At 31.6% G+C, this 13,942-nt stretch overlaps 1 protein-coding gene across 7 annotated transcripts in view; it reads right to left on the bottom strand.

Annotated features, from left to right (window-relative positions):
* Iml1 (GATOR complex protein Iml1) overlaps window positions 1-13,942 on the bottom strand; it is a 283,312-nt gene that overhangs the window by 211,779 nt on the left and 57,591 nt on the right. For all 7 annotated transcript variants that reach the window (XM_085810857.1, XM_085810858.1, XM_085810852.1 and 4 more), the window contains exons 8-10: window positions 13,406-13,548; window positions 8,495-8,682; window positions 7,791-7,925 (exon numbers count right to left, since the gene is read on the bottom strand). In XM_085810857.1, the coding sequence (XP_085666983.1) occupies window positions 7,791-7,925; window positions 8,495-8,682; window positions 13,406-13,548 (466 nt within the window). The remainder of the gene's footprint in view (window positions 1-7,790; window positions 7,926-8,494; window positions 8,683-13,405; window positions 13,549-13,942) is intronic.

The following is a 13,942-nucleotide window of genomic DNA, read 5'->3' as shown; positions in this document are numbered from 1 at the left end:
GAATTTCATGCCAGATTAGGAGCAAGTCCTAGATTTGCCACACCAAGACATCCACAAAGTTCAGGATTAGTTGAACAGTATAACCAAGTTCTAAAACGTATGCTTCATCATATCATTAGAAACGACTCTAAAAATTGTGACAAATACATACCATACCTGTTATTCGCTTACCGCGAAATTCCAAATTGTACTACGGGAGTATCCCCATTTAAATTAATGTATGGAAGAGAGGCCAGAGGTCTGTTGTCAGTATTAAAATCGTCATGGTCAGGAGAAATTCCATTACTAATAAAATTGGGTAAAAGTGCTATTGATTATCTACAGGAGCTAAAAATGAATTTAGAAATAGCAGCAAAGCAAGCATCTATAACTGCAGAATTGAAACAAGGTGCATATGCAAGATATGCTAATCAAAGGGCTATATATAAAGAATTCAATCCTGGAGATCAAGTGTACCTGCTGATTCCAGTAATAAATTATATGCCAGATGGACAGGACCTGCAGAAATAGTATCTCGTTGCAATCCAGATTCTTACAAAGTCAAACTGACAGATGGTACAATAAGAAGAGTACACGTAAATAAAATTAGAAAATTTAATCCAAAAGTACAGGCAGTAGGTGTAATATTTGAGAACGAAGAAGAACTAGGAGAAGTCCATCCTACACCCAGTGTGAGTGACAAGTCTGATCATTTTCATCTTAACGAAGTAGACTTAAACCATTTAGATGATGATAAAAGGAATGACATAATGAACTTGTTAAGAAAATATGAAAACTTATTTATAAATAAGGTACAAATTGCCAAAGTAAGAGAACATAAAATAAGATTAAATGACACTGAAAGAAAGAAGCCATATGTTTATCGAATTCCAGAAGCATTGAAGCCGCAAGTAGATAAACAAATCAAAGAAATGTTGTCAATGGGATTGATTGAAGAAACCAACGCTGAAATTTTGTACCCTATTGTATGCGTTATGAAGAAAGAGGGTAATCTTCACCTTTGCGTTGACTTTAGATCCCTTAATGCAGTAACGAAACCAGATGACTTCCCTATGGAAAATCCTAAAGAGCTCTTATTCCACATTGAAAAAACCAAAGTGATATCCAGAATTGATTTACTCAAAGGCTATTGGGCCATACCATTAGAACGAGAAAGTCAAAAATTAGCATGTTTCAAGACACATCGAGCTCAGTATCAATTTAAAGTCATGCCTTTCGGGCTGCGCAATGCCGCTACAACATTTCAGAGAGTGATGAACCAGGCCCTTGCTAAATACAAAGATTTTGCTCGAGCCTACGTCAATGACATAGCTGTTTATTCAAATAATTGGAATGAATATTTAGTACATCTTGACACCATTTTTTCAAAACTGTTAAACTACAGTTTTCCATAAATCTCAAGAAATGTTCTTTTGCTAAAACTCATATTAAGTATCTAGGACATATCATCGGTTCCTGCAGTCATCGTACAGATCCAGAGAAAGTGGAGGCTATCCAGAAATTAGCTAGACCTCAAACAAAAAAAAAATTGAAAAGCATTCTAGGCCTATGTAATTATTACAGAGATTACATTCCACATTACGCCGAAACAGCTTATCCATTAACCGAGCTCACCAAAAGAAGAAGTCCTGAAGAGCTGTGCTGGACAGAAAAACACGACGAAGCATTCGATAAATTAAAGAAATGCCTAATGGAAGCACCTAGTCTTTATACCCCTGTTCCAGGGTTACCTTTTATAATTCAATGTGATGCATCTTCAACAGGTGTTGGAGCCTGCTTATCTCAATGGAAAAATGGAAAGTTGTACCCGATTAGTTACACCAGTTAGAAACTTACCAAAACACAACAAGCATGGCCAACTATCGAGAAGGAAGCTTACGCTGTTATTTGGAGCTTGAAAAAGTTTGAAACTTGGATTTTTGGATCACCTGTGGAACTGATAACTGATCACAATCCATTAACTTTCATCATAAAGAACACACCACAATCTTCTAAGTTACAGAGATGGGCTTTAGCATTACAAAATTATGATACTACAATTTCACATTGCCCAGGTGCTAAGTTAAGCAATGCTGATGCGTTGTCCAGACTAGAGACTATTGAGTGACTTGTGTGAAAGAAAGAACTTCTTATAGACATTTATGAACTCTTAAGATTATTATTTCTTTTATGTGTGTGTTTCTTTTTCAGCTATTCTCCTAGAGAATTTTAAGTATATCATAGAAACTTTTAGTAATCTATTGCATTAGAATTGTTTGATTACTAATTTTTAATCATTTATGTGTTACAGTTTAGAAGAAGTCTTGTAGTAGGTGTAGAACTAACCTGCATAAGTATTGTGTTATATATCTTTCAACTTCAGTATTGATTGATTTGTAGACTTTAGTAGGTAAGTAACTCTTTTGTTTGACGTCACCATAATTTGTCATATTTCAATAGTCTTTCACCCTATTTCAATCTTGGATGGGGGTGTGATGTATGGGTGATGCCAACCAACGAGATGTATAGAGGGCGCTGGCTCTTAATCTGAAGATGCCAAAAGTTTTAGTTTCCAAGAGGGAGACCTACAGAGAGGTCATAGGGAAGGCTCGTGGGAGCCATTAATGAAACGAAATTAACTTGTATTACTTTATATATTTCAGTTATTAGTATTGTAGTTTAGTATTAGTTTTGTGTTTGTGAAATAAATGTTAAAAATACAAAAAGTGGAGTTATTTCTCTATGAGGCGGTGGATGAAGAAAGGGATGATATCATAATATGGAACCTCTAAGAGTAGTTTTAACTTTAGAATTACCTATAGCCTCTTAACACTATTGAGCATCTCCTGAAGATAATTGTGAAATTAAAAAACAAATAGATGAAATGTTAAATGCTGGTATAGTAAAACTGTCATTTAGTCCTTATGCTGCACTTATAAAAGAGATGAACAGACAAAAATCAGATTGTGTATTAACTGACAGAAACTTGACAGAAAAACTTGACCAAATTACTAAAACATATTCTGAACCTATTCCCAGAATTTATGCTGTCTTAGATCAATGAACAAATGCAAAAACATTTTCCACATTAGACCTAGCATCTGGTTATTGGCATATAAAATTAAATGAAAAAGATACTGAAAAATTGTCATTTACTACAAATTTCGGCCTTTATGAATTCAATGGATTAACTTGCTTGGAAAAATTCCTCAGCTGTTTTCCAAACAGCTCTTAGACAAATTTTAAACAAATATCAGATTCAGTTTGCTTTAAATTATTTTGATGGTATTATTGTATTTCCCCCAAATTTTGATGAAAACTTTAAACATCTTAAACATATACCAAAAATTTATTCAAAATTATGCAAAATTAGAACTCTTTTAATAAACTTTAAAAAAATACTCCTCATAATTGGACTACTGAATGCAACTAAATGGACTACAAATTTAAAAGATGCATTAATTTCAAGACACATTCTAACTTTGTTTAATCCAAAATATCCTTGTCATGTATTTATAGATGCTCCTAAAGAAGCTGTTGATGCAAATTTAAAACAAGAACACCCAGATGGTAACCTATATCCATTGCTTTTTATACTAGAAAATTAAGGTCTTATGAGCAAAATTATGAAATTACTGAATTAGAATGTTTAGCCATTATTGGCACTATAGATAAATTTTATTATTATTTACATGGTAATAACGTTACTGTACATACTGATCACGCTACTCTAGTTTGTCTTATTAAACATCCTACAGGTAGGTTATTAAGATTGAAATGTCATTCTTTAAAATTATCTATGTATGGCTTTGATATTAAATATAAAAAAGGTTCTACTAATGCTGAAGCGAATATGTTAACTGGAAATCTCATTTGTCAGCACTTGAGTTTGCGAGTTAATTTATTAACATTAGAAGAAATTAAACATCAAATTTTGGATTATGTATGTAACCCTAAGTGTAAGAAAATTAATGAAGTATTAAACTATTAAAAAGCAAGGATAATATAAAATCTTAATACTAGTATCTCTTCCTACTAAATTACTTCAAAAAGCTCATGCAGAATTTGGGCATACGGGTGTGTCCTCAATGCTAAATTAATTTATTTCCTCAATATTATTGGTCAGGAATTGTCCAGGATGTTAGAAACTATTGTAAGCATTGTGAAGTATGTCAGTTCAATAAGAAAAATAAACAAAAAAGATTTGGGTTAATGCAAGTATTATCATCTGTTAGAGAACCTTTAGAAATATTGTCTATGATACTGATGGTGGTTTAAATTATTATAATTCTACAAAGAAATATATTCATATTATCATAGATCATGCTACTCGTTATATATGGACTTTCGCTTCTAAAAGTGTAACTTCAAGTACCAAAGAAAATTTTAAACGACAGAAATGTTGCTTCTTCAAAATTTAAGCACTTTTTAAGAAATCATAATGTAAAACAATTATTAACTACTGCTAATGGGCCTCAGTTGAATGAGTTAATCAAACAATTATAACAAGGCTAAAATGTAAATTAAACTCTTATCAGGGTAATAATGCATGGATAAAATTATTACCTCAGGTTACTGAAGAATATAATACTACTTCACAATTCTGTAACAAAATTCCCACCATCGTATTTAATTGTATGGAAAATTACCTTATGATCCTCTACTTGAAAATCAAGAAGTATATCCACCAATTGAAGCAGCTAGAAAAATTGCCCAAAAGAGGTCTGATGATTATCATAATGTAAATAAATAAAGGTATGACATCCATTATAGACACACTAATTTTAAAATAGGCGATTTAATAATGTATGAAGAATTTCAATATCCTAATACCTGTAAGCTTTCTCTTCCTTTTTCAGACCCTTATAAATTTTAAAACAATAGTCTGAAGTTACTTTTGAAATAGATAAGCCTAATCATCTAACTGAAAAGAAATCAGAAATTGTTCATTCAACCAGATTCAGACCTTTTAATCCAGCTAATGAATTTAAATTAACTATTAGAAATAGCAGAATCCCTGGTTTTGAGCAAAATTAATTTATTTTAGTTTTCTAAATTCTGCATTAAAATTTTTGTTTTCCCGATTATGACATTTTAACACCTGATCAAATCTTTACAACCTAATCATGACAATTTATTTTTTTCTGATTTTGACCTATCCCAGACTGGCTCCTTTCTTATCCTGCTTTTCCTTCTTCCCAGAGTTTTCCCGTTCAAAATGTGTTGTGTACGTTCTCCATAGTCCAGGAGATGAGGAAAGGAAAAACACTAACACCACATTTTGAAAATCTGGATTTAATACCAGATACTCATTCTAAGACGATATATTTTTTATTCTTTTTTCTGACATGAGTTTCCACGCTATGTGTATTACTCCTTGCATCCTCTCTTAGGGAGGATGCAAAACATAATAGCACATGCCCACTGTCTCCCTAGAAACGCCCCTAAAATTTTCTTGTTTTATATGTTAGGAGATTCAGCCATGGTTAAGAAACTGACTTGGGTTTTTACATTTTCACTGCTAGTCATGATCCTCTGACCATAATTTAGCACAGAAGTGCTCCCCCCCCCACACGCACACACATACATTTTACATAATCTTAAAACAATTCTTTTCCTTTTTTTCTTCTTATTGTAGGGTAAGATTCAATTATATTTTTACAAAAATTTAAAAGACTTTAACTTGATTATATGAGTTATTTGTCTGAAATTGCAGACTTAATTTTGTACAATTTTGTATTTTTATTAATTAATATGAAAGAAGAAAAAAACTCTGATAATTATACAATGCCAAAAACCAGTTACCTTTTTCTAAGAAATGGAGGTTTTTTTTTTTTTTTAATGATTACTTAAGCCTCCCCCAGCTATCAGCAGGCTGGTATGCTTATATTGTGGAGAGGACATACAAAGTAATCATCAAAGTATTACAGTGTTATTTAGTATTGCATTATATTATTATGTTTTTATATTGAATTTTCTGTTGTGTATAAATATGTGTATCCATGAAAAGAAGAATTTATTGTATTAATCATAAATTGTGTATTATATTTCCACATGATAAGTTGGCAAATCTATGAAAATATTTTCATCACGAAAGTTTCAAAAACATTAGAACATTTACTTCCTGAAAACAATTAAAAATTTACCTTGTGGAAATATTTTCGTCAAGAGACCTTACAAAATTTACATTGAACATTTTAAGAACTTGAGGACTTTAAAAATTGTATTTGTGTTAATTTATTATTTAGTTTTATTTAGAAATTATATTGTTGTTGTAATAGTTGTAAATTACATGCCTAAGTATTTCATAATCTGTATATGAGAGAGGTCATGAACAATGAGGGGGTATAGAGAAAAACCTGCAGGCTATGTCCTTCATGCTTCCTCATGTCTTTCCTCATATCATAAAATTTCTCTTGCTTCGCTAATACATTAATGCTTTTTCTCCCAAAAGGCTCTTCCAACCTTTCTTTGGAAGGGGGGCTATGTAAGATATGATAAAATATGATGGCTGTGCAAAGACATGATTGGCGACCTCAAAATTAACTATTCTAGATTTTATGTTCTTCCCTTAAATTCATCTGTTCTCCAAAATTCGAGATCTTTCCATGTTACATAATAACCTAAAATTAACTAATCACAGCTTAGAAAACTTTCTGCATCTACTAGGTACAAATACCACTCATAAGTAGTAGTACAAAGTCCGTAATCCAAACTCGTTGGGACTTCGGCGATTCCGGATTAGGGGGTTTTCCGGATCATCAATTTAAATCTGGTAAGATGGCATGCAGAAATTATACAATTAAAAATATGAAACCGTAATTTATGAAATAAAGAGCAATTATGATCTATAGGGTATCAAAATTTACAAAAAAAAAAAAAAAAGGCTTAATATTTATTTGTTTACTTTATTACACATTTCTTTCAATGTAAGTTGTTTAAGTTGCTTCGTTTTTTGGGCTAATACTTTCTCTTTAATTATATAAACAGACATAATTTCTTGTTCAGTTACAAAGTTCCACTGTTCAAGTCCATAGAACCATACTACAGATTTTGCTGTCTGTTAATTGATTGATGATTAGGGCATTGTCGTCGCAATGAAAAACTTCTGTTATATCATCTTCATTTATTACCGCTTCTCCCCATTTCTTTACAAAATCCAATAACTGGAAAATTTCACCTTTAGTTTGCGATGTCCGAAAACTTCAAATTCGTGGCTATCATCTTCATCATCCTCACCATGAAATATGGTAGCTGGCCATAAATTATGCCAAGTAATTTTTAACGTATCTGGAGACACATCCTCCCAACGGACATGCGCATGCATAAAGCATACAAAAAAAAGTTTGTGGCCTTGAGATCCGGATTATAGATCATTCCGCATAATGGACGTCTGAATTATAGGCATTGTACTGTATGTCATTCCTTTCTCATAGCTTCTGCCACTGCTAACATATGCAAAACCCTATGGCCACTTGCCAAAAATGACATCGTATCCTTTTTCCTGTGTATATAGAAATTATTATATTTAACTATGATTGAAAAATACCCTATCTAGAAAAATGATCTAATGTGAATTATTATGGAACAAGTTGTGTTTGGAAATGGCCACGTGTGGAAGTTACTGGGTTATGCATCCACCTATCTAATTGTAAATTTAAAACAAACTAAAGCCTTAGCATTCCATAAACAAATGCTCAAACATTGTTAAAAAAAAAAAAAAAACAGCAGTTAGATATATAAACAAGAATGTTCTAAAAAAATCTATTAAAATAAGTATAATTGGACAATAAATATAAACTGTAATATACCATTGTCAATTATTCTCTGTTTGGTAATCACGGTCAATTCTCTGTCCACTTCAAAGAATCCAACACCAGGTGTAATCACAACAGACAACTGACCAGTTCTATCAAAACTTCGATCCATGTAATGTTTTTCAAAAACTAAAAAATAGAAATATCATTCATATTTAGACAAAAATTATTCACATTATAAATAATATTGGTACTTTTTGATTATCTGCATCCCCACTAAAAATTGACCAAAAAATATTCATGAGGCAAAGTAATATGCCACTAAAATATCTGGCAACCTACCTTATCAAAAAATGTTTATGTGGCAATCCAGATATGCATGCAGTACATATCTGTTTTGGCTGATGCACAAAGCCAAACTGTACAGTTTGCACTTTTTTCTAATTTTTAATTAAAGCAAAAACAGATTGCTTTCCATATAAATATAAGAACAACAGTGCCCCCCCCAAAAAAAGAGGATTTCTAGAAAAAGAGTGTTTTATTACTGATGTTTCTTGCTTCTGATGTGATGATAATCAATTTCATGAATCGATTGTTTTTGTATTGAATTCTTTAGTACACTGTCATTTTAAAAGATGTTGCCTTTTGTACATTAGCGCGGTGAAAAATGAATTAGCAATAAGTATATGACATTTCATTAGAGGTGCAAATAATCAGAGAGTACCATAATAACTAATTACTTAATTTGAAGTTTTTACCGTTAAGAGACATATTCAGAACTTCTAAAAAATTGCCTTGGGAAGATGTGGAGTTAACAGCTTTTGGAACTTCTGAACCTGCTTTTTCATGATACTTCAGGACAGTATCTTGATACTGATTAAACAATTTTTTCAACAAAATAATTGTTGAGCTCCAATCATCATATCTCTCATTTTGAACTGCTACTCTACAAAAACCAAAACATTGAAAATTCAAATCTTTTGTTATATAAAGGTATGTATATAGTTCCATAGTAAGAAAAATGAAAAAAAAAAACTTATGAGCACACACACATAGAGATAAAAATTAAATCAAAATTAGATAATGAAAGAAGGGCAACCAACAGAAAATACTCAAATCAAAATTAAACAAAACAAAATTTAAAAAAATTTGCCCCCCTTTCATTATCTAATTTTGATTGGAAAGTTGGCCGCTGTTCATTAGTTTATTTTGATTTAATTTTTATTTCTTGGTTATTCAATTAATTTCACAGCATACTTTATGACTTTAATAATACACATCACCTTAATTTAAGATTCTCAATGTTTGTTTATGTATATATATAAACTTTAGGAAACAAAATTTTTTACTATGAAAAGTTTTCATTATCCTGGAAAGTGCATTGTAAAAAATTAAACGAAACTAAAGGACTACTATAAAAAACTAAAATGCAAAAAAAAAAAAAAAAATTATTATGAAATCATTAGCAAACATATTCAGCAATTAAAATGCTGGAATTCAAATGCTAATATTTGAACCAATTTTGTTCCTTTCACATCAATTGTTTCACATCCTATCATATCAAACATTATTGGATTTTCATCCATATTTCCAACATGTGAGAATATTTTTTTTTTCTTTTGTAGATCAATAACATACTTTTGGAAATTGATTTGTTGTCCAAATCTTAGAGATGCCTTTGCGCAACTTTTTTCCATAGAACTAAATTATTCCATGCAATAAATTGACTATGCCAATTCAAAGCTGCTTTAAAGTTTTCACTTTCATTTGCATTCTTTTTGCCCACTTAAAGGCAAATAAACATAATGTTACAATTAATTCATTCTGTCAATTTTCAAGAACCTAGTTTGCAACACTTAATTCTAGGATGGACTATTTCATTACTCCTTTATGCAGCACACATTTATTCTTTAGCATATTAATTATTGTGATTTCATTTTAATCCCACTCACATGTGGAGTTTTCATAATACCAAATATGCTTGCTGTAGGACAATTTCTATTTTCTTTCGCAAATGACTTTGCATTAGAAACCAGATCTAGGCTTGTTTTGCTTAGCAGAGACCATATTTACTACTAAAAAGGAACACTAGAACAACTGTATTTCAAAACTACAGTAAATGCGATTTACTTCTTCATATTCGATGCCTTCGATGTTCACTTCAAAAATCACGACTTTAAATGACTACAGAAAGAGAAAGCATATCTCTCAATTCCATTTTCTCCTATTGCTGCAAATTCATTTGGGTCAGAAGTGCAGTTTCATGAAATTATATCTTCTTTTTCTTAAAACCCTAGAAAAACATTCTTGTGCACAGCTGCATTGAATGGTATACACCCTCTTTGCAGACTTATTTACTTCCTCAAGTATTTCCCCTTAAACATTGTTCCTTTTATCACTTGTCAATTCAGTATGCCATTGTTTTAAAGCCTGAAAAAAAATCTTCAAATGAAAGACTTCAAACTATAAATGTTTGAAATTATAGGTGCACATTATATACTGGAATGTATGATAAGTGACACAAGTCAATACGCATTGCACAGAAACTGTTATTTGAGAAAGAAAATTTATTTCAAAATAAGCTATTAACATTTTTTAGGATTTTGCATGAAAATTAATTTTGTTCCTCCACACAATTAACATGAAGGCCCACATACTGAGATAAAATCTAACTTTTAAGTAATTGAATTAATTCATCAGATGAGAAAGAGATTATGAGTTACATTTTGTTTTATGCAAGGCTGAGACTTTTGAATCCTCAGATCTCAGGAATCTTCAAAAGAATTTTAAATGCTGAACATTGAATCTTAGCGCTTTTTTCATCACTCGAATGTTTTGAATCCTAACTAAGAAATCGGTAAATATTTTAACCCAAAACCTTGGAATGACTAGTCTTACTGATGCCTAGTGTAGACAAATTCATTACAAATAGAATATGATTGCAATTTTAATGGCACCTGAATCATCAGTATCTTCTGAGTGCCTCCTTAAGAGGGAGCCTTATAAAATTGTTGATGTCTCCGGGGATGTATGACCATCTTCGGGTGGCTTTTGACTGGTGTTTCTGCCAGTCCTTGTGATGCCATTAAGTTGGCGAGGCAGGTACAAAAACCAGTTACCAGTTAACCATTGGTGAATTTATGTCAGTTAGAAAATGTGGCTATGCCCAGCTGATGGATATGTTTGTATTTGGAGAAAGCTGTGGGTTCTTCCAGTTTTGTGTAAAATAAGGAAATTAAAAATGTAATAATAACAACAGAAACCATGATTTCAGTAATACTATTATAAATGATGTTAAAATGCAAGTTATAATAATGAAAATAAGATATGTTACAAAATTTGAAATTTGTTGTATTTATTCAAAATAAGTACTAGGTATATAAAACTTTTATATTTGTGATCTGTGTGAAAAGTTTTGAAAAGCCTTCCCTCAACAAATATGATTATGTAGAAGCTAAAACACAAAGACTTTTGGATTCAAGCTTTAATAGGACTCTAAAATATTACCAAAGTTTACATTTTGAAATTATTTTTTAACTAATTATTTTGGTTAAAATTTTATATTTTGTATTCTTCAAATTATGTTTCTCTTCATTTGCTAATGCTGTAGTGCTTTTCTCTTAAAAAGGCTTTTCTGTTGCCAAGCCTCATCCAGATTGGAGATAGATATAAGCGAAATAAAAATTATGACAGCAAACTAGTATTACTTTTAATTTTGCAATTAACTTCTTTATTTTTTTTTTGTTTACTTTCGGCACTTTTCCTTTGCTTATATAATAATAGATGATATAGTTAATTCAGAACTAAAAATTTCCAGAATTGAAACCTTTCTCTTCGTTAAGTGTCCATATTGGCCAACTGCACACTTGCTTTCTGCTTCTCTTCTTACTCCAAAGGTATCAAAAGTGTAAATGCTCTGAAGCAGGCACAATTACAGTGTCAACGATTTGTAGCCGCTAATGTTAATTGAAATAAAAATGAGTTGCCAAGTTGCCAAGTTTGCTGTTCATCTGCCAAGTTGCATCTGCCTCAGTTGCCAAGTTTGCTGTTCATTACAAATGAGCATCTATGCAATACATATTTCTACATATAATATATTATTTAAAAACTTTTAGAGAATACTTTAGAATGATAAAGAATAAAATTAAATAAATCTGGTAACATATTAACAAACAAAAAATGGTAATTTCCAAAAAGTGTTTTTCGAATAAATATAAAATAATTTACAATAATTAAAATTGGTAGTTATTAAGTGATAAATACGATGTTTATTATGTGGACACATATGTTAACAAAAAAAGTATATGTGGTTATCTTGACATGACAGAAAATTACATTTGTGATAACATGAACAATACAATGCAATAAGAATGTTAACTTGGGAACATCTTAATATACAAGTAAAGCACGTATTCACTGAAGGTTTCATACAGTATTAATACTGATAATAATATGCTAATTACTTTAGAATGAAGAAACTAAACTGTGGCTTTGTTAACTAATTTTTATCAAATTGCCAAAACACTGGCGAGCCAAAACATTATGACCATTCTAATATTTTTCAATGAACTCCTCTGGACGACATGGAGGGCATGTGATTAAGTGGGAATGGTATTTAACTGATGCTAAAGAAGGTCAGAAATCATTCTTGTACTTACTTGTACTTACTTTTGTGAGTGATGGAAAGAACTGCTGATCTAAGTGAATTTGATAGAGGGCACATTGTAATGGCCCAAAGATTTGGAACGAATACCTCCGAAATTGTACGACCGGTAGATTGTTCATGATCTCCCATTGGTAGTATTTATGCTCGAAGTGACAGTAAAACCAGCAGTAGATGCAAAAGATGTGTTGGATGTTCATGCATCATCAGAGAAAAAGGACAATGGAGACTGTCCCGCTTGGTACAGCAAAATCAGTGGCAGAAAGTTGCTCAGCTGATAGCCCAATACAATGCAGGTCCAAGTGCAAGTAATTCAGAACACACAGTTTATCGGACACTGTTGGATATGGGACTGCACAGCAGATGTCCCACTTGGGTGCCTCTGTTGACCTAGCCTCATTGTCAACTATGCCTACAGTAGGCCCATGAACATCGAGACAAGACCATGGATAAGTGTAATAAAAATTATGAAAGCACTGGCTGGTGGTGGTGATATTATGCTTTGCGGGACGTTCTCATGAGCAGTTCTTGAACCCTTAGTTGTGGTATAACAGAGAATGAAAGCTGCAAATTATCAAATCTTAATTGCAGATCAGTTACACCCTCACACGGTGTCTATCTACATAACTGGAAATGGAATCTTCCAGCGCCCCGTGTCACAAGGCTTGAACTGTGTTCGAGGAGCATAAGAATGAATTTTAATTAATGTCTCAGCCACCTAACTTGCGGGATCTTGTGGCATCCATGCCAAAGCAAGTTGCAGCTGTTTTGCAGGTGAAAGGTCATCCAACGCATTAGTGAGAAGGTGGTCATAATGTTTCGGCTCTTTAGTGTAATGTTACTTTATAATTACTTTTTGTGTGCATTTGCCGTGAATGCTTGGCTTTTTAAGATTTTCTTTCTATTCTCATCTTGTATACAGTACTATAACGTTTTCTTCGGTATAGCCAATTATTCAACAAAGAATTTTGCTCTCTGCCAAACAGCATATCAACTACAGTAATACCTGTAAAAATCTTCAAAAAATCTTCCTTTATAATCTTGTTGCAAGCATTCACGCATGTACTGAGGGAATTCATCTATGCTCTGAGCTTCATAAAATGTTCTTGAAAACAAAACTATTGTAACATCATGGTTGCAGTTCAATTTCTAAATATAAAATAATAAACATTGATATCATTAGCTGTAAAAAACAGTAACATATTTTCATCACCTTTAACTACTGTTAAACTTCAAATTTAGTAAATAAAAATTCTGAAACTCAAAGAGGCAGCATTAAATTAAAAAAAAAAAAAAAAAAAAAAAAAACTTGAAATAATGAGATTTTATCTCTAATTATTTAAATAATCAAACAAATTGATCAGAATAACAGTGGTGGTGAAGATGAAACAGAATTTGATCATGTGCCTGAACGTATATTCGAAAACAAATATGAAGCTTTTCATGTTATCCAATAATAACAATTTTTAAATTCATAAGGTATGTCATATCTTTTAAATAACATAGCATTTAGTTACATATAAATCATCTTTGTCTGCTCAAC

This window comes from Stegodyphus dumicola, chromosome 2 (genome assembly GCF_044657685.1).
Source record: "Stegodyphus dumicola isolate Sdum_Otavi_A_Nest chromosome 2, ASM4465768v1".
Taxonomy (NCBI): Eukaryota; Metazoa; Arthropoda; class Arachnida; order Araneae; family Eresidae; genus Stegodyphus; species Stegodyphus dumicola.
This window is presented reverse-complemented; position numbering and strand designations above follow the sequence as displayed.